The 22,142-nt window shown below is 46.0% G+C and overlaps 1 protein-coding gene across 3 annotated transcripts in view; it reads right to left on the bottom strand.

Moving 5' to 3' along the window:
- CYFIP2 (cytoplasmic FMR1 interacting protein 2) overlaps positions 1-22,142 on the bottom strand; it is a 127,803-nt gene that overhangs the window by 16,599 nt on the left and 89,062 nt on the right. For all 3 annotated transcript variants that reach the window (XM_081826247.1, XM_081826249.1, XM_081826248.1), the window contains one exon: positions 20,976-21,106. In XM_081826247.1, coding sequence (XP_081682373.1) covers positions 20,976-21,106 — 131 coding nt within the window. The remainder of the gene's footprint in view (positions 1-20,975; positions 21,107-22,142) is intronic.

Here is a 22,142-nt window from a genome sequence, read left to right as displayed (position 1 = left end):
GGGAATGGAGAAGGGGCTGCTTGAGGAAGGGTGGTTAGGAAAAACCTTTTGGAGGGAGAGACATTTGAAAGAAGACGGAATGAAGCAAGGGACCAAGCCATGCAGATGTGAGGTAAGAGCATTCCAGTACAAAGGCCCTGGGGCAGAAAGTAAGCTGGAGCATAGTGATGCCATGCTGGGAATCACGGTCCAGACTGAGGCCCTAATGATAGGGAGGGACCAGATCATGTGGGGGTCATAGGTATGGCATGAAGTCTGGATTTTATCTTAAGTGCAGTGAGGAACTACGGGGGTAGTCTAAGCAGAGGACTGGTTATGATAGCTTTACTGCCCAGTTTTCCTATCTTTCTTCTTCCAAAAATTTCAGTTGCTCCTAGAAATGTCTTCTTACTGGAAAATTTGCCCATTGCATGAACTTACTAGAAAAGTTGCCTATTGCATGAACTATCAGCTTTCTATTTTATTAATGTGAATAAAATTGGCACTGGGTGCCACCTTAGGGGATGGAGGAAGGGGAAGAAGGTTCTGGTTCCTCTACAACAAGAGCAATGTTGTCGCTTTACTCATTTTACAAGATGAGCTTCCCCTGCAGATTTCTTTGGGAGGGACAAGAGTGTTTCATTTATCCCTCTCTGCATATCCCGCTGTCCTCCAGTTAGTAACTGTAGGACCAGAGGTTCTTTGGGGCAAGGGGACCTTCCTTCTGGCACACACTTCCTGTGTGTTCTCTACCTCCTAATGCAATTTGTTAATGAAGGTGAGGAAAGACAGAAGGATGTGGTTTCCTAATAGAGTGGGGAAAGCGTTTGCCTGAAAGGGCCCAGAGGATGAGCTGTGTGGCCATTTGCTTCATGAGGTAGCTACATACCCCGCAACACCCTTCAGGGAAGGTATCTGTTTGGTTTCCTTAGATGAGGCCATTGCAACTGATAAAAATGTCCAGTTTAGAGCACAGAAAGGCTTGGGTCAGAGAGCCAAACAAGCCTCCGTCGTGGGCATCTATGCTAATGGCTCACCTCCTCCTTATCTAAGCGCTGTCTGAAAGGATCCACACTCGGCCTTCCGCTGTGCCCAGGAACCCATCCAGCCCTTGGCATGTGAAGTGCCCTGAGAGTGGGTTTCTTCCCCACTAGCCCCCCGGCTCCTTCTGCTCCAGCCAAAACAGCTTTTGTTATTTGAATGTACCATCTGTGCACCCATCATCGAATTTTTACCTTCTCTCTGGAATGCTCCCAAACCTAGCTCTTGCCCACACTCTCTTTGCTTAGTAAATTCCCACTCTTCTTTCAGATCTCAATTCAATCATCATTCCTTCAAGGAAGACTTTCTTGACCCCCTCAAGAAAGGGGGATCTGAGCCTCAGCAGGTTCCTTAGGTGTCCTCAAAGAATCAAGTTCTTTTCCTTTCAACACTTGAACTCAATTTGTTTTAAACTTTATACCTGCCTACCCATGACTGTTTGATTAATGTCTACCTCCCCCTACTGGAATGAAACCTTCACGAAGGTAGGGACAATGTCTATTTTTGACCATATTTTATTCCCAATAGTGAGCACAGCGTCTGATAGATAGCAAATGCCCAGTAAATATGTGCAATAAAAATGGAATGTCTGTAGCATATAAGGGAACTGAGACTTAGGACAGCATCTCTCCTATTTTGGGAGGTGGGCCCATCTTATGTGGGCCTGCACGTTTCCCTTTATTACTAAGGAAAGTATTTTCTCTTCAGTTTTACTGATTACTCTGTGTAAATTATGTGAAGCATTTTTTTTTTAAAGATTTTATTTATATGACAGAGAGAGACTCAGAGAGAGAGGGAACACAAGCAGGGGGAGTGGGAGAGGGAGAAGCAGGCTTCCTGCCGAGCAGGGAGCCCGATGTGGGGCTCGATCCCAGGATCCTGGGACCATGACCTGAGCCGAAGGCAGACACTTAACGACTGAGCCACCCAGGTGCCCCTATGTGAAGCATTTTTAAGAAATGCTGCATGTGGTGGGATTTTCAGGTGTTCTTAATTTTCTATCCCTCTTTTTCTCCCTGTTTTTTTCCTACTTTTAATATATTTACTGAATTTTCTATATTGAACATATATTACTTTAAAAAATTAATTTGAAAAAACTCTGAAAGTAATTTTTTAACTTTAAAATATGGAGCTTTGGGGGTTTTGAGCTGGCATTAGAGGGAAGGAAATGAAATCCTAGCATGCCACATGGTCTAGCAAGGAATAATATCTGCATAGATTTGACAACATAAATAGTATATGTTTTTGCTTTGTTTTGTTTTCTTTAAGCTACATTGAAGGACAAGTTACAGATGCAGAAGAAAATACAAATGTTACAAAAATACAGCTTTGACCATAGAAAAGTAAAAGTGTAGCTGATGCGAGGTAAGAGTTTGTGGAAGTGTTAGAAGTGGAAGTTGGGGGTGTTAATTTCCTCATTTTGCACAGAAAGGAGTCAAGATACTAAATAATGTTACAAAAAGAAGCAATGGTGGTGTAAGTATATTATCTCTGATTACAAGAGAAGCAACAGAGGTAATAAGTAACGTAATCAAATACTAAAGAGAAAGTGAGGGGAGAGATGTAAATGAGCTAAAATCTCATCTTTCCAACTAGGGAGTCAATAAGTCATGTCTAGAGCTGCCAATTAAGAAATAGAAGCTATCCTCCTATTATTAGGCATCATGGAGAGAACAACGAGAAGAACTAGAAATAGAAGTGATGAAAACAAGTTGCCTTGGAGACTGGGATACAGGTGGGGAGGGTGCAGCGGAGCCTAGAATGATGTTTCTCATCATAAGCTCATCTGTATTATTTGATTTATCATGTGCAATTAAGAATAATTTAAATGGAACAAAATGAAGAGGTTGGATTAAATGGTCTCTGAGAATCTCTACCAACATAATTGCTTTGTTCTTTAGGGAAGGAGAGGCAATGAGCATTGACTGAACACTAACTCTGTGCAAGGTGCTTTGTACCCGTCATCTGCTTTGCACTTTAGAATATCCTATGAGGTAGCCTTACAATCTCCATCCCACAGGTCAGGGCATTGAGACTCTCGGGGAAGTGACGTTTCCTACCCAGGTCCACATAGCGATAAAGAAGCAGTAGGGTTGACAGGATTAAGAGCAAGGGCCACTTCACTTGGATACCCATGGTTTCTCCATGGCAGCCCATGTGGACAAAGCCTGAGGAAGTGTGGAATATTTTCCCCCCTTATGACACATACACATGATGAAAAAAACAAAGTAAAATTATCAAAAATAGAAACAGGAGAAGATTACTTAAAATCTCATCACCTGAGAAACTTTATAGCCTCATTCATATCCGATAGGATCATATCATTTGTTGCTGTATTCACTGGGTTTTTACTCATTGCTACTAACATTCTTTAAACTTAAAAAATTGTGAGGGGCGCCTGGGTGGCTCAGTCGGTTAAGCGGCTGCCTTCGGCTCGGGTCATGATCCCAGGGTCTTGGGATCGAGCCCCGCGTCGGGCTCCCTGCTCAGCGGAGAGCCTGCTTCTCCCTTTCCCTCTGCCTGCCGCTCTGCCTACTTGTGCTATCTCTCTGTCAAATAAATAAATTAAAAAAAAAAAAAAACTTAAAAAATTGTGACATATATAGGCAGTTTGAAGATGAAGAGTCTTGAGCCATTTCTAGTCCAAGAAACAGGGATTAATTACTGAAACCTCTCTTCCCTAATGCCCAGAGGTAACCTCTATTCTAGATTTGTGTAAAAAAATTTTTTGCAGGGGCACCTGGGTGGCTCAGTCGTTAAGCGTCTGCCTTCGGCTCAGGTCATGATCCCAGGGTCCTGGGATCGAGTCCCACATCGCGCTCCCTCCTCGGGGGGAAGCCTGCTTCTCCCTCTCCCCCTCCCGCTGCTTGTGTTCCTGCTCTCGCTATCTCTGTCTCTGTCAAATAAATAAATAAATAAAATCTTTAAAAAAAAAAAATTTTTTTTTGCAGGCCACTAATTTCTGAAGATCTGCTGGTTTGATACCAAGGTAAATAACGGGACAACTCACGTGGTCAATTTACACCTATAAATTCCTTCTTTCCCCACCCTCCCAACCTCCACTCATCCTTATCCATCCGTCAAAGCCCCATTCAAGCTTTACCTCCTAGGAGTCTTCCAAGATGCTCCAGTCTACAGTGGTTTTCTTTTTAAAAACTTATCAGAGTCCTTATTAATTCAGGGCCCCCACCAAACTGTCTGTGGGTTGAACTGTCTAATCTAGCCCCAGTCCAGGGCCCTAAAGTCTGTGGTTTTGATGAAGAATCAGAGCAGTGTTTCACATCCCATGAAAACACTGACTAAGAGAGAGTCTTCTTGGAGGGACCAGTTATATTCAAGACCCACAAATGATCTGACATGGGAGGCCAACAAGAAGAATATAGAGAACATGGGTATAATATTATCTAGAGATCAAGCAAGATCTAGATTGAACACTTTCTTTCTGACTAGGATATAGCCTGAGCAGAAAAGAAGTCATTCATTCATTCATTCATTCATTCAACAAATAATAGGCATCTATTATACACAAGTCTCTTGGCAAGGTGCTGGAGACACAATAGTGAGTGGGGCCGACCTGATGCACAGTGCTTATCAAGATGATGAGGAAAACAAAGAGATGGAAAATTGTGGGAAGTTCTACAGTTGGGGCATGCATGGGGCTAGGGCAATACATAAGAGGGGCAACCAACCCAGACTTCCAGGGAGGATGACAGGGAAGGCTTTCCAGAGAAGGGGACACTAAGCTGAGACCTGACCCAGGGGTAAGTGTTGGACAGGTGAAGAACACATCCTGCAAAGGCTGAAGAGCAAGAGGGACCACACCGGGTGAGGGGCTGACAGCTGAAGAAGACTGAAGCTTTTGGTGCTGGGGGAAGGTGGTATGAGATGAGGAAGGAGGGGTAAGCAGGAGGCAGATCAGGAAGGATCTTACAAGCCTCTCTCAGGCATCTGAATGACACCTTGTTGGTTTCCACCCAGGAAATCTGCAGTTTCACCTTCTGGCTGCAAGAGAACGGATTGGGGTGGTAGGGGGAGGAAAGAGGTGTTGGGATAGTCTGAGCAAGAGAGAGTATGGAATGGTGGCAAAGGAGACGAAGAGAAAGGAGCAGACATCATAGACCTGATGTCAGATGGAATACAGGAACAGAAAGGGAAATGACACCCACGCCCACCTGTTCACAGAGTCCGAGGACACAGTGGGTATGCAGGTGGCAGGGAGCTGAGATCAGATCTGGGCAAGGTGAATTTCTGATGTCTGTGCATGTCTAACGGACAACTAGAGGTAAAGTGTGGGGCCCTGGAATCTGGGGAGTGGGTCTGAACTTGGGAATCATCAGCATGAGGATGAAAACTGACTCCAGGAGAGGGAAATACACCAGTGAAAGGGTAGGCATGGGTGGGCATTTCTCAAGGTGACCAGACCCTTACACATACTTCCTCTTTGGACTCTATGAGACCAAAGAAAGAGAGGGCGCAAAGAGGTCATGGCGAGACTGATAAATTCTGGGCACTTCCGTGTCTACCAGCACATCACCTGAAGAAAGATGACAGGCCACCTGGCAAAGCAGGTGAGGAGAAGAAGGCCACTCCTATGTACTTGGTGCTGCCCCTTCCTTCCTTCCTCCAAACATCCACTGAGCGCTTGTTCTGTGATCTGACATGCACCCTAAAGGTACAGAGATAGGATGGGGTCCTCCACAGGGTGGAGAGGGCCCCCGATGCTGCAGGAAACATGACGACAGGTAAGACAGGAAAAACTAGATTTGAATGAAGTTTCCTATGTAGTGGGGGAAGAGCCCAGGACACCTGCGACTGGGAAATAAAACAAAGGTCTCTGAAGACTTGGAGGAGGGACGATGACCCCAGGTTCCTGGCAGAGAACAGGCATTTGATAAGGTGTGTGCTGAACAGAGCTGGTGAGGGCTTTGGGATGGTTGGAGAGAATGGGCCGGGTCCCAAACCTCAGGAAAGGTGTAATCATGCAATGGCAGGTAGAGGCAGAGGGGAGACAAGATCCAGATCAATGTGAAGAGAGCAGGAAACCATCTGCTGGGGCTCCTGAGGGAGGGGTGGGCTGACAGGGCCGCAGGCAGTCAGGAGCCAGGCTCTCGGTCTTGGGGACTTGGAGGAAAGGCCGGGCCAAAGACTCTTTGCTCTGGGAAGAGGAGAGAAGGGACTCATAGGAGCTGCAGGCCTGCTTATGAAGCTCTGGTGACTTTACCTTCATCACCTCACTTAAGACAAAGACGAAGAAGTCGGAATAGGCGTCCCCCTGCTATCTGGAAGTAGAGGGTTCCTAATGAAACCTTTCCTAACCCCAAATGGCATAAAGCAAAGAAGCAATGACCCTTAACTTATATGGAAAACATTTGAACATTCCCAGACCCCTAAAAACAACCTCTCTTAGCCTTCTCTGCTACCTTAGGACACATCTTTCTAAGGGATGTGCAAAATAAATTGAGATGAGGCACAGGTAAACACAGTGCAGAGTGCTGGTGGCCTGATGCGGAGACGCTGAGTATAGTTCCTGGGGACAGAGTTTGGCCAGGGCCACTCATGTTGCCTCTAGAGCAACTTGGCTGCAAAACAACAGCTGAATGCTACTCTTGCTTTTCACCTTTTTTCCTGAAAGCAATATCCTCTTTGGATTTCTTGTGGTTAGTGAAAACAGGTCCCATTGTAAGGTCTTTTGTAAAAGCGAAGTGGCAAACTTTCAAAGAGCAGGGGATCCTTGCACTTGGCCCCGGCATTTTTGGGGTGTGGAATAAGGCTGAGAGGATTTCATCACTTCCTTGGAGTTTCACAGCTATTATGTACAGAAGCAAAACTTGAACCCAGATTTCTGAGTACAAAGATAGGCCCCTTCCAGGAGAGCGCCTGGGAGTCAAGCTGACATTAGGCTGAGACAAACTGATGTAACTCAGCCTTGCCTTTTCCTTTGGCTCTTGATGCATTTCTGGTCTTATTCTGTGTAATGGTCTCCAGATTTAGTGACACTCCTTTAATCATAAGGCACTGTGTATTCTTCTGGATGTGGGCAGAGTATAGGTAAAAGAGTTGAGATCTCTCAGAATTCTCCTGCTGACCTGGGCCTGGCCACTGGGCCACCTTCCTAAACCAGCCTTACCCTGTTCTTTCATTTGGCTCCATTGCTGAGCGATACAGCCTTGAGACACAGATCTTTCTCCTGAGGGACAAAGGCAGCAGCAAATGCCTGTAGCAAGTCTCAAAATGGGAATGCTGACTTTTTGTTGTTGTTCATTGAAAGTGGCCAATTGAAAACTACTGGGTGCTAACTACTGGGTCCTTATCATCTGAGTTTCCCTTACTCATCATTAGGTCCAGTGGACCTAACACATCTTCCCAACCACTGGACTGCACACCCCACATGCTGGGTGTTAGGAGGGAGGGCCTGGCCTTGCAATGTGGCCCAATGCAACAGCCAAGGCCCCAGGGAATGATGTTCATTGCAAATCACTGGAACGAGAAATCAGCAAATTCATGGACTGGAAAAAAATGGAATTAAGTCTGAGTTTTAATTGGAACAAAGACCCACGGTCCTCCTTGAATCATGCTGCCTTGAAACAGAAACAGCTGACTGGTTAATAGCATCCAGTTCATGTCCTTTGCTTTGCCATATCGCCTTGCTCTACTGGACTTTGCATCTGACCAAGAGGAAGTGAGCATTTCAGATGCCTCCTGGATACCAAAGCAGGACAGATTCCAGCACCAAGAAGGTAGGATGACTGAACAGTTTCCAGGGGTCTCAGGCCACTTTGCTTTCATCGGGAGATAACATCATCTTGTCAGGGTTTATCTGGGGGGAGGGGGTTAATGATTTCCAGCAGAGATGACAAAAAAGAACCACCCAGGATTGCTATGAATGGTTTATGAAGACGGTATATTGTCCACCCATCCTAGGGGGTGCCAAGCATACCACAGACACCAGAGACTGACTGTTTCTAATGATCACTTTTTAGCGCATGTATTTGTACATGACCCTGGGGTTATCTCACATACCACCCACAACTGAGGCAGTGATTGCTTTTGGAGAGGAGTTTGACAACACATTCAGGCTCGGCAGGATCGATTATTAACATCTGTCTTGCGCTAGCAGAAGGGCAATTGCACTTAATTTACAAATTTGTTATCCTTGATCTCTAAAAACCACCACCACCATTTCAGTTACTTTATATGTGTTAATTGATCTGACATTTGTCATTTTCTTCTGGAAATGCACCCAATAACTTAATTCAGGCAAGGGCTGTCCCCTGAAAAACTATTAATTTGGCAGATTTCCCCCCTGGCTTTACTGAGATATAATTGACATATAACACTGTGTAACTTTAAGGTGCACAATGTGATTTTTTAAAAAAGATTTTACTTATTTATTTGAAAGCGAGAGCGAGAGAGAGAGCGAGAGAGAGAGAGAGAGAGAGAGAGAGAGAGAGAGTTCGAGCATGAGCAGGGGGAGGGGCCGGGGGAGAGGCAGGGGGAGAGGGAGAAGCAGACTCCCCACTGAGCAGGGAGCCGGATACGAGACTCCACCCCAGGACCCCGGGATCATGACCTGAACTGAAGGCAGATGCTTAACTGATTGAGCCACCCAGGTGTCCTTGTGATGATTTGATGATTGTGAAATGGTTACCACAGTAAGGTTAGTGAGCACATCTTTCACCTCATACAATTACCATTTTTTGTTGTGGTGGTGGTGGTGGGGAGATCATTTAAGATCTATTCTCTCAGTGGCTTTCAAGTATACAACACAGTATTGTTAACTCTAGTCACCATGCTGTACAGTACATCACAGCAGGTATTTTTTTTTTTTTAAGATTTTATTTATTTATTCATGAGAGACAGAGAGAGAAATGCAGAGGCAGAGGGAGAAGCAGGCTCCCCGTGGAGCAGGGAGCCCAATGCGGGGCTCGATCCCAGGACCCTGGGATCATGACCTGAGCCGAAGGCAGACCCAGGTGTCCCCATCACAGCAGGTATGTTTTTAAAGTTGCTACTCTAGCCCCTTTCTTTTTGTCACTCAAGTATTTATGCTCAGTTTTGAAAAAAAAAAAAAAGAAAGAAAATGCAGATGCATTTCTTTTTTAAAAGGAAGAAATTTATAATCCCACCACCCAGGGGTCATCACTGATAAACTTTCGGGGTTTATCCTGCCAGGTTCTTCTACACATATAACATTCAAATATATATTTTAAAATAATGGGGTATAGGGGCACCTGGGTGGCTCAGTTGGTTAAGTTGTTAAGCGTCTGCCTTCGGCTCAGGTCATGATCCCAGCGTCCTGGGATCGAGCCCTGGGTCAGGCTCCTTGCTCAGTGGGGAGTCTGCTTCTTCCTCTCCCTCTGCTGCTCCTCTCCACTCATGCTCTCTCTCTAATAAATATTAATCTTTAAAAAAATAAAATACCTACCCTTTTGTAATCTCTTTTCATCACTTAGTGTATACTATCAACATCTTACAGAGTTTCTCTTTTAATATTTGTCTTTGTCTTTGTTTTTGTTTTGGCCTGGAGGAGTCTTTTGCTTTCCCCACACCCTTTCCTGAGTGACCATCCTACTTCTCAAAATTATTTGATAAATGATTACCCACTAAAGTACTGGCTCTCCCAGCATTATCCTTCTCCAAACCCATCTCAGCAGACTTTGTATTTTTGGTGGCACTTTTAAAGATCAGATAACATTTCAAATCAAAAGTCTCTAATAGGAGAATTTCAGACCCTGATGGAAAGGGGAAGAGATGCTTTTGTCTTGGCAGGGGGAGTCCTCTTGGTGCCCCTTAAATTATAACACCAAGGAAGTCAATGTCAATAAGAATTAAGGTAGAAGCCAAGGATAGTCGGATTTCACCGTACCCTGACCAAGACCTTCAGTGTACCTTGGTTTCCTTATCTGTACCCTGACCTTCCAAGTTGGCTGTGAGGCTGGACTATGCACCCAGGGAGAAAATGTCATAAGAGATGAATGAAGTTGGGACAGTAGGCACGGCTGAATTTTCTGGGCCTCGTGGGTCACAGCTGGGAGCCAGAATTTTGAGTACAAGGAGAACCTGTCAGTTTTCAGCAAGGGAGTAACATAATCTGATTTATAATTGCATGAAGGTGCTTTTGCTGCTACCTGGAAAATCAGCTCGGCCGTTTTATTCCCTAATGTTTACCTACTAGGAAATTCCACCCTTAACAAGAATGGGAAGGCAGTGACCCTCAAAAAAGCTGGGCTTAAGATATTTCTCTTAAATGGCACCTAGGGAGAAGGCATTATTGCTTTCTTTTCCCTAAAAGACCCTGAAGGAGAGGGAAAGCCTCCCCACCGTGACCCACAGGAAGAGGGCAGCTGACAGTGACCTGTTGGGTATTCACTCAGGGCCACTCACAAATCCCATGCGGTCTCTTTCTAATATGGACTGGACAGCTTTCCCAGCTTCATCTGCCTTTCCACGATTCTACACGGATCTTTCCTGCTTATAAATCAAATAGATGGGTAGCATGAGAGTTGTGACTGAGTTCAGCACTAGCAGATGCCTCTATAAATTAAAAAAAAAATGAGGTCAGAAGTAGCTCCTAAGCATATGTTACCAAAAATAAATCTCACCAACTAGCAGAAGTAGCTGGAAAAAAAAAACTCTCATAACTTTTTTTCCTCCTTACACACTGTGACCTTGTCTGCTTAAGTGACCCTTTTTCTTCTTAACCTTCCAGATTCCATAATGAAGTTTCTTTTTCCCCCCTTCAACCTTGTGTTATGGAAAACACTGAACATATAAAATATTTGAAAGAACAGTCCATATCCTTATACTCTTGATGTAGTCACAGTGACCCTTTCTTTTCCCATTTCTGCTTTGACTCCGTAAGTTTTACTAAATCACTGACAGCAAGCTGAAGTCATTGCATTCCTCAGCCTTAACTACTTCAGCTCACAACTCCTAAAACCAAGAGGATCCTCAGTTTTGTGAGCTCCTACGTTAAAAGACATTCTTGATATCATATAAGATGCAGCTGATACTACAATGTCCCTAGTTGTCTCTAAAACGTGCCTTTTATAGACTTTTTTTTTTTTTTTGGAACCAGGATCCAACCATAATGCGTTTTCTAAAGAGTGAAGAAGTGTTAACTGCTCTACACAAAAGGACTTCAGTGAATTCCTTATTTGGGAGCCTGCTGAGTGTTCCCACTGGCTGCCACATGGGGTTCTCTGCATGGGGTTCTTTCTGGAAGGAGCTAGTCCATTGCTATCAGGTCACTTTTGCACTCACTGAGTGCCACGCTCCTGTGCATTATTCCTACTGCTTAGGACAACTACTAACACCATACGGTTATGAGGGCAGTGATCGTTAGATGATTAATACGAACCAAAAGCTACGTGAAATTGCCCTTCGTCAACAGAGCAAATAAAAGTGAATACGTTTCAGAATCAGGATGCAAAAATATTTTATTGAAAGGGAACCTCATAAAAGTTCTTCAAGGGATGAGTATTTTATTTTTTGTATTAGTTTCCTTTGCTATTTTATTTAAAACTCACGGACCATGAGGGATTTCTCTCTTTTTCTTTTCATTTTTTGGGGAAATATTTTTAACTACCTTTAAGTTTTTTTTTTTTTTAACTTTTTTAATTTTTTAAGTAAGCTCTTTGCCCAACATGAGGCTTGAACTCACGACCCCAAGATCAAGAGTCACATGCTCCACCAGCTGAGCCAGCCAGGCGCCCCTGACCATGAGGGATTTCCACCAGATACCACAAAACCTCATGTTCCCAACACACTCAGCCTGAGGCTAACTGGGGACTTGATTTCTCTTGTGTAAAGGATACCCTAACAGATTCAGGATACATATTTAAAAAAAAAAACAAAACAGTGTCAATGTGATCCTACCATGTCAGATTTATATACAACAGCATCAGATGCTACCTTGAGGCTCCGTTTCTGGGCGGTCTAACTATGTACCAGTTTTAGCCCATCTCCTAAAGGGAATCATCAAACCAGTCTCAGAACACTATTTTCCTAACATTCTGAGTTTTGAGGCAACCCAAAGACAGTGACACTAACGCTAATATTTTATGTTTCTGTCTTTGTCAAGTGAGTGTGGAGAAATGAGCTGGGAACTGGAGGTTGAGGACCCCCCCAGGAATCCCCACTCTGGTTTTCTGGTGGGAGGAGTGCATGTGTGTGTCAGGGGGCACAGGGCCTACCAGACAGCCCAGCATTCTAAACATTCCCTTATATGGACACACGTGGATGGTTAGTGAAGTTGTTTCCTGCATGCTGATGTTAAGCCCCAGTGGTACAGGGCCTATGAAGCAGGCAACAAATTAGGCTTCCCACACCCAGCTTGGTCCAGAAAGTATGAGCTACAGCTTCCAGCTGCCCCTGGACTGGGATTCCAGGTGCTGTGCAAAGCTCAATGGTGATACGGTCCATCCGGTCCTGTTCCGTGGGGCCCTCACTTCCAGGAGCTCTTTGTAAACCTGGCCAAATAAATCCGTGATCTTACCTGATTCTGTGTCTGTGTGTCTGCGTGTGTGTGTGTGCGTGCGCGCGTGTGGTCTTTCCCCACCAATCTGCGCCTCACTCGAATAATGCTGTATATTACCATGTCTCACCTCTGCTCTTTCCCCTACTCCATGAATTGTCAAGGGGAAAAATCATTATGATTCTGGATCAGAATCATGTCTGGTCAGCTGGGAAAGATCATCTATAGCCAAGAAACTGGCTTAGGACGTAGCTCCTCCCCCCCACCCCCCTGGGTGCATGTCAGTGTCTTCCAAGGCTGGCATTTCCTAAAAGGTGGGAAGTGGGGATGCAGGGAAATGATTTTTAACAACAGTGAGTCACGGTGAGAAAGTTCTTTCCTTCTCAGTTTCTGACAACTTTAATGAGCAAGTCTCCATTTGGATCCAGCACATCTTATCACCTCTTTAACATTTGCTCATCGCCATTTTTAACAGAGACAGCAGGCCTCAGGCTCAGAGGCCTGGGCACGTAGAGGCTGGAATTACACCACTTTGTTTTATTTTGATTGAATTTATTGTTCTGGTTGCTCTTTAATGATGGCAAGAGATAATGATTTTTTTTTTAATGGAAGTGATATAAAGTGTCCTTTTAAAATAGATTTAAGTTAAACAGTTAATTTAAATAAAAATATTTTGTAAACGAGAGGACTAGGGGTCTGTAGATATGGCAAGAACTGTGACAACACATCAATGACTAACCTCTGGAACCACTGGCTAAGAAGAGCCCTTCTAGATCGGGGGTTCTCCAGCCTGGCTGCACACTGGAATCAAGTGTGGAGCCCTTGGCCTGGCATCTCAGCCGGGACCTCCCCGGAGCAGGATGCAGCACAGACATGGGCTGCGGAAGGAGCTCTGTGAGTGACTCTACTGAGCAGCTGCTGCTGGACCATGACCCCACCTCCTGGATGTTTGCAGACGTCCGCTCTCCAATACCTTGCCGGAAAGAAAACTGCATTATGACTCCCGAGTGCTCAGCTTCTAGGCCTTCTATCCTTGGGGCCTCCCCACAGAAAAGTCATCAGTGCAGAACTGACTAACCAAGGCTCGGATTTCTTGGCAATTACTGGCACGGCTAATGAAACAAACACCACATGTTTCAAGGACTGGGGTGTGGCTTTGGATTAAGGGGACTGACAGTCTCTGTCTCAAATGGAATGGTGTTATCCTGAAAGAGGTTAGAGGATAAACAGGGCTGTTTTTACTTGTCATTGAGAACTGAGCTAAAATGTCCCTCCCCTCATCATTTAGGCCATGAAGAGCCCTGTGTTAGGTGAGGAGGATGCGAAAATGACCCTCATCCTCTCCTCCCTGTTTCCACTATTTTATACCCTTATCACTCTGTTGTGGATCTTGGCCGGTGGTCTCCAAACTTGTTTGACCACAAGCTTTCATCAGTAAAATTCTGAGCAAACACCTCAACTGATGTATTTATTTGATCAACTCTGGATAGCTGTCATTTTTGAACAGTGTGCTAACAGGAGGGCTTAGTTTCTTCCTTATTTTTTGAGTAAGTAAATAGTTAAAAACTCTGAGATCATCCTGCCTAACCCCTGGATCGCTAACCTTCTACGCTGCAGACTGAAGGTGTGGACTGTGAACAGCGCCATCAGGGAAGGGATCTTGCCCAATGACCTCTGAGTCCTGGAGTCCCACACACAGCCTGGCCCATGGCGGGGGGTGGGGGGAGGTGGTGGTTCTCAATCACATCTGCAGAATCTGTGACCCTCACCTGTCGGACCGTGTTTGCCAGGTACCCACTATGTCGATGAAGCTAGCGGGTTTGTTTTCCAGACTGGGACATATCTGAAAGGATGTCAAAATACTTAAGAACTATAAAGCCATGGGGTGCCTGAGTGGCATGGTCAGTTGAGTGTCTGATGCTTGGTTTCGGCTCAGGTCGTGATCTCCTGGGTCGTGAGATCAAGCCCCGAGTCTGCGCTCAGTGGGGAGTCTCCTTGAGATTCTCTCTCTCTCCCTCTGTCTCCCCTTCCACTCCCACTTGTGCTCTCCCTCTCTCAAATAAATAAGTCTTAACAAACAAACAAGCAAACAAATAAGAAAAAAACTATAAAGCCATGTATAGGACAGGGAGTCAAGGGGCCTCGTTTCCACAAAGCCTGTCTCATTTTCTTTTTTTTAGGTTTTTTAAGTTTTTTTTTTTTTTTTAATTTAGTTGACAGAGAGAGACACAGCGAGAGAGGGAACACAAGCAGGGGGCGTGGGAGAGGGAGAAGCAGGCTTCCCGCTGAGCAGGGAGCCCGACGCAGGGCTCGATCCCAGGACCCCGGGATCATGACCCGAGCCGAAGGCAGACGCCCAACAACTGAGCCACCAGGCGCCCCGTCGTTTCCAATCTAGAACGCCACCGGCTCTGAGTCCGGGCTGAGGATGCGCTGCTTGCAGAAGTGCCGAGGGGCGCTGCTTAGTGGTGCCTGGATGGAGGGACAGAATGTGCCTCCTGAGTGGCTGGAGGGGTCTTCTGTCAGGACGATGGGGAAAATAACCCTGGATCAAGAACAGGGGGCAATATGGAGCGAAGGTCTGAGATGGACAGTGAAGGGTGGGCTTTTGCTGTTCTACTTCCCGCACATCAGGGTTGTGGACATTTGTTAAATGTGTGAGTACCTCCTCTTAACGGAAAAGAAAGCAAAAATGTCTATTGCACTAAATTCAGAGTGTAAAGGAAACAGTGGGAGACCCTTAGCTCCTGCTCCCATCACACCTCATGCAGGTAACCACTCTTCCCAGCTCAGTGAACGTTACTCTCATAACTAAACAAAGTAAAAAAAAGTAAGAAAAAATCAATATTAATATGCCGCAACATAAAAGCATCTGCAAGGATACCCTTCGGAATGTTGAACACAGTGGCTATCTTAGTGTGTCAATGTGGTTTCTCTTTTCTTTTTTCTGCTTCTCTGGGTTTTCTAGCCATGACTTCATTTCAGTTATACACTAAGAAAAACAAAATTAAAGAAAAAAGACTATAAAGTGGAAGCAGGAGAGAGAGGGGTCGGATGTGGAGCTGGAACCCAAACCCAAACCCAAACCAACCACGCAATCTGCAAGGCTCCGCCAATCAGCCCTCTGTCTCTGAGTGCGCTAAGATCTTCACTTCTTGCCCCAAGGCCCACACTAGCTGTAACCCTGGGAAAGTCATCTCCCTCTTGGGGCCTCGGCTTCCTATCTGCAAAATGTGGGACTGCACTAGATCAGTGGTTCTCAACAGGGGGAGGTTTTGTCCTCTAAAGGAATAACAGGCAGTAACTGGAGCCTTTTTTTTTTTTTTTTTTTTGCCTGTCACAACAGGGGAGGCTGCTACTAGCATCTTGAGAGAGGGTAGAGCCCAGAGATGCTGCTCAACATCCTACGATGCACAGGACAGGCCCTTACAACAAAGGGTTAGTCTGGCCCCAAGCTGTCAGCGGTGCCGAGGTTGTGAGACCTGCCCTCAGTGGTGTTCATTTCTGTGAGTTTGGGCCCAGACTCTCCTGGTGTCCTGTAAGGGGAGCAATGCGCTCATGACTACGCAGATTCTGACTGTGACCCACTCAACTATCAGGAGGAGAGAAGAAACAAACAACAGGGCCCAAGGCAGGGAACACTCTTAAGTCCTGGATGGAAGGTCCTGCCATCAAAGGCAGACAGGCCTGAGACAGGCTGTCTTCCTCCCAGGGACTGGGCCCTCCCCCGCTCACGTGAACAACCAGGGGCCTCTTCTGGTGTGTGTCAGCGCAATGAACAATGGGCTGAGGGCTCAAAAACCACACAAAATTTGAGCCCAAACTCGGCGACTATGCAATATTTCCCTGATGACCATCTTATGATTTCCCAGGGTAGGAGATACTAGAGGAAATACTAGTTGTTAATAACTGAATTTCCTTTGAAACCATAACAGGACTTATAAATAAATACCTAACAAATGCTGATACATCTCAGGCTAGACTCAACAAATATTTAAGAGGCTACCTCGGCTAGACCCTTTGCATGCACCCTTGACCAATGATACACATGGGCTCTATCACTGCGGAGGGAAGAAGGTCTATTCAATCACTGGTGCTGGGACAACCGGGGAAGAGAGGAAAATGGATTTCTACCTCCCATGAAGCACACAAATCAATTCCAAGTGGATAACAGACTTAAAGGTCTGTTAAGCCTCAAAAGGCTAAACTCTCAAACTCTTAGAAGATAACTCATCTTCATGACTTTAGAGTAGGAAAGAATTTTTTAAACAAGTCACAAAAGCACCAACCACATGGGGGAAAAATGATAAATATACCAAGCCTTAAGAACTTCTGTTTATCAAGACATGCCACAGAAATATATTTACAATCATGTATCCACAATCTATCAATAATCCGTACAAATCAGTAAGGAAAAGATGACTTTGATTTAAAAACTGGCAAAAGTATTGAACAGCCTTTCACAAAAGAGGCTGTCCCAATGGTAGTGCTCTAAGCAAAGGGGCCCAGCATCCATGGTCATCAGGGAAATCAAAACTGTGATGAGGTATGACACAAGCAACAGAATGATAATGACAGAAAAGAGAGACAAAGCCGGTGTTCATGAGGATGTGAAGAAATGAAAACTGTTCTACATCGCTGAATGAGTAAAGACATTGGCACAACCACTTTATAAAACTGTTTGGCAGTGTGTATCCACACACTGACCTAGCCATCCTACCACACGGTAAATTTACCTAATAAAAATGAGAGCATAGATCCACCAAAAGAAATGTACAAGAACATTCACGGCATCTTCATTCCTAATAGCATCACTCTTCACTCCATAAACAACCCAAACGCCCACCCACAGTAACATGGATGATTCCATTGGTCTATGCAGTGAGAATACTGCATATTCCATATACGACTCCATGTATGCTAGACCTTAATTAAAAATACCAAGCAAACAACCAGATTCACAGCTAGAGAGGTTTCTATGCTAATACTACACCCTGAATTCTGAGAAATATTCACAAGCACCAAACTCAAAGAGAAAAATTACACCATTGTACAAGTAATCAATCTTTTCAATTTATATTCTGCCTACCTACAAATTAATGATATATTAATAATGTCAGTTAAAAACAAAAAGGCAAGCCACAGAATGAGAGAAGGTATTTGCAGCAAAAATTTCAATATGGAACCCACAATCAGAAACTCTGCAAATCTATTAGAAAAAGACAACATGAGATGAGCGGGCAAAAAACTTCTTAATTTGTACTTTTCAGTATTTTCCAGTTCTTCTGTTATTAGTAATCTATATTACGTATTACTTCTATTTTTTGAGTTAATTTTTAGTTCAATACTAATACATGAAAATACTTCCCTTGCAAAATATTAGATATTCCAGATAAAATTAAAGTTGACCCTTAATCCTAGTTTCCTCCCTGATACCTAGAGAAAAAGACTGAACTATCTGGTATACCGTTTTTCCCCTAGATTTTTGTTTTCAATGCAGGGTTATTTTGTGGGTTTTATTTTTTGTTTATTTTATAGGTATGGCATCATAATGTGTGTCTTGTCCTGCGGTTCGTTTTTATTTTCACTGAGTATTATGTCTTTCAACATTTTCTATGTAGGTATATACAAGGCTACTTGAGCACCTTATTCTTTTTAACTGCTTCCGAGTCCTCCAGAAGAATAGATGTCCTACGGTTTAAATAGTCTTTCCTCTGAGGATGGTCATTAAGGGCCCTCCCTTTCTTTTTGTGCTATTAGTACCCCTCTCTAATTAGAACAGTTGATATGTCATGCCTCATTCTCGTCTCAGAAAGCACTGTCTTGGTTTGTGGATTCCCCCAGCTGTCAAGTAGAAAGCACAGCGCACAGCTCCGGGGAGCCCTAACCCTTGCTATGTTGGCCTCCGCCAGGCCTGGAATCAGTCCTGGAAACAAACCTAAGCTTTCCTTCTTCCACCTCTGCCGCTGATGGGCCTGGGACCTCAGGAAAGTGCTCCCCTCTCCGGTTCCCACTGCCTCACATACGAATGGATGGGGTGGGAACCCAGACTGTTGAGGCCTCCCTCAGCTCTGAAGGTCTTTTATCCTGAGGATCCTCTTGGCTTCAGTGATATATGCAAGCGACCACCCCAGCAGGGATGCCTGAGAAAAAATTTTTCCTCTCCTTGTATTCCCATCAATAAATAGTCTCCTTGGAGTTTGTACAGGGGAAGCTTAATTGGTGCTCCCGGGTCACAGCTCCTCATGAAAGAAGGTGCTAAGAGGAGACACGTAGGCACTGGGTTTCCAGGGCCGGCCCTCCCCCACCTCCGCTCCTCCCGGTGCCCCTGGAGCCTCTCCCCATCTTCCTGAAGCCTTGAACAGAGCAGTTTTTCCTACTCATCTTATCCCTGTGACTTCTGAAGGCTAAGTTGCCATGGCAACCCCGGCCACTGAACCGTGTTCAAAACCTGTTACCATAAAGAGGAACACTTAGCTGTCTCAAGAGTCTATTTAAGGGGAACAGAGAGGCAATTACTCCTTATGGAGGGGGAGCAAAACCCTCTGTGTTTCCAAGCCTTTCCGCGGGGAAGGGTCTGAGAGGGCAGATGGGACATGTCCCTTGTAGAGGTGGGGACCCCATTCAACCGGCTCACTCACATGGACGATGAGAACAATGAGAAGCAGGAATCTTCCGGTTCTCAAAAACGAATGATGTATTGTACGGTGACTAACATAACATAATAAAAAAAAAAACGGGGGGGGGCACCTGGGTGGCTCAGTCGTTAAGCGTCTGCCTTCGGCTCAGGTCATGATCCCAGGGTCCTGGGATCAAGCTCCGCATTGGGCTTCCTACTCGGCGGGAAGCCTGCTTCTCCCTCCCCCACCTCCCCTGCTTGTGTTCCCTCTCTCACTGTGTCTCTCTTTGTCAAATAAATAAATAAAAATCTAAAAAAAAAAAAAAAAAGGAATCTCCCGATTCTTATTCTGAGCTTACTTCTCCTCTTGCTCTACCCATGTTCTGTCTCCTCCCTAGTCCCTTCCTTCCCTCCCCTCTCCAGGTGCCTCCTGCCTCCAGGATGATCCCTGGCCCGGGCAGCTGCTTCCTCTCGGTGCTTCTCCCAAGCCTGAAAGGGCCTTTCACCATTGTAAACCTGACCCCCTCACTCTCCACCTCAGGAATCTCCAATGGCTTCCTGCCCAGGCCCGCGGCTACCTGCCTCTCTCAGCATCTAACTTGTCCCCTTTGCCTCTCCACTCCAGCTCATTCCAGGGTTCTTTCTCTTTGTTAAAGACATCAAGCTCCACCGTCTGCAAAAGCAGCTTGTCCCTCCCGACGCCCATCACTCTCTATCCTGTATTCCTTTCCATTCCTTTACAGCATGTACCACCCTCTGCATTCCCAGTCTTTGGTTGTTCACTTCTTTGATCATGCCCCTCTCTGGAGTAAGAACCGTAGTAATTTGTCTCCCTCACCTGAGGCCATTCACCCACAAGCTAGCAGTGCAGGCTCTCTGTCCCCTTTTGCTGAATGATCCTCCCGCTGCCTCCTGAGGATTATGCCTCTCCCTTTCCTTCCAACGCGCCACTGCACCAGTTCCTCCACGGCTCGGGGGCTGTGGACCCCACACGAGGAGAGGAGCAGGCAGCGCAGAGCATTGGGGAGAATGAGAAGGAGGCAGCCTCTGCTGAAGCCATGAGGGCTGGTGGGGACAGATGAGCGGTCAGGTGGTGAAGGGTGCGCTGGGTCTGTGTGGGCCTGGGAGGTGGGAGCCTCGGCACGGCATGCTAACTATGACCAGTTCTTTAGTTCTTACTGTATGCACTTTGTACGCTTTCTCTCCTTTCTGCCTCTAAACTACCCTGGGTGAGAATGGCCGCCTCCCATCACAACAAATTCAGAGAGCGCTCCATGCTCTTCCCTCAGCATAGACCCTCGTCCCTGGTTCTTCACCAGGCCAATTCATGGTCATTCTTCCGGTCACCTCCTCAGGGAAGTCCTCCCTCTCCCCGAGGACTATACTAGGTTCTATCTTATGTTCCCACGAAACCCTGCACTCCTCCCTCCTAGCACTTGCTGGGATGTAAACACGGCATTTCTGCATAAACACTTGTTCAGTGTAAGTCTCCCTGCTACTGTCCAGGACAGGGGGCAGGGACTGGCCACCGCCACATCTCCCAAGGCAGCGCCTGGCCTGCAGCAGCCAAGCGGTTATTATTTCACGAGTGGATGGAAAGCTAAGCCTGGATGGGTGGCCAAGATCCTGCAGGTGGTGAAGGTGGGCCTGGGAAGGAACCCAGGTCTGTAACGCCTATGTCTGCCTTTCTCCCAGGGTTCAAATGGTTGGAGCTGTGTGAAGGCAGAACGGAGATATAAGGCGTGTGCACGGGAAGAGCACGAGTCGATGCCGCAGGGCTTCCCGGGCAGGGCGCGGTAGCGGGGCCTCAAGTATCTGGCTGCGGTCAGGGTCCCCAGTGCCTTTGGGCTCAGGACTCACCAGAGCTTGCTCTATGAGCAGGCAGAAGAGGATGGCATTGCCCACCTCCCTCAGGCTCTGGAACACGTCTGTCTTGAGCTCTGCGTACTCGATAATGTCCTTCAGCTGGTGGTGGAAGAACTCCAGGATCCCTGGGGGATGAAGGTGGACGGTTAGCGGGAAACTGACCCTGCTCAACTGACCAGCAGTCCCAGACCTGAGTGGGAGAGCAAAAAGCCAAACCCATGTCTCTCTATATCTGGGCCGAGGGTGAGATTTCTTTCAGGGCTCAGTACTAAAGAAAGCTCAGGAGGCTGGCTCAAATCTTTTTGGGGGCAAAACAAACACACACAAATACAGCATCCCTGGATCTCTCCCAGCCCCTCCACAAACTGGATAATGATCCTGATGATGGAGGAATTAACATTTATTTATAAATGTTAGGTATTGTGCTAAGCACTTTTCTACAACCATTCATTTAATACTCATAAGAATACCATGAACTGGGTACTTTTACTCTTATTTTCAAATGAGGCTCAGAGAGGGTAGGTGGCATGCCCAGAGTCACACAGCTAGTAAGTGGGGCAGCTGGGATTGAAAACCAGAGCTTTCGAGTACAAGCCCTTTTCTCTTCTGAATCACACCCACTCAGCACCTGACAGCTTGGTTTTTAGAAAAAAACACCCGGCGCCAAACTCACAGCCTCCATCTTTCCCCATTCAGTCCCTGTGCCATTCATTCTTAGGGAAAGAAAGAGTGATTTCTCTGCCCTGAGGCAGAGTGACAAAAACTCCCGTTTCCTGACTCACCTTGGAAATGTCACCTGTACCATCACCTGCAAAACCTGCCTCCCACCAGTGGGCAAATGGAGGCAGGGATCCTAGAGGTGCTGAATTAGGAAAGACCTTAACAAGCAGACTGTGAAATGCTCCCACACCTGCTGTCCTCTCCAGCCCCCCTGCAGTCCCGTGAGGCAGGTCCAGCACGCATCCTTTACCTTCACCGGGGAAGATGGTACTATTGCCCGGAGGGATTAGAAATGGGTCAAGGCACCTCACTGATATGAGGAATTCTTAATCGCAGGAAACAAACTGAGGGTTGCTGGAGTGGGGGGTGGGGTGGGAGGGATGGGATGACTGGGTGATAGACATTGGGGAGGGTATGTGCTCTGGTAAGCGCTGTGAATTG

This window comes from Leptonychotes weddellii, chromosome 7, assembly GCF_054177405.1.
Source record: "Leptonychotes weddellii isolate Sample4059 chromosome 7, ASM5417740v2, whole genome shotgun sequence".
Classification (NCBI taxonomy): domain Eukaryota; kingdom Metazoa; phylum Chordata; class Mammalia; order Carnivora; family Phocidae; genus Leptonychotes; species Leptonychotes weddellii.
This window is presented reverse-complemented; position numbering and strand designations above follow the sequence as displayed.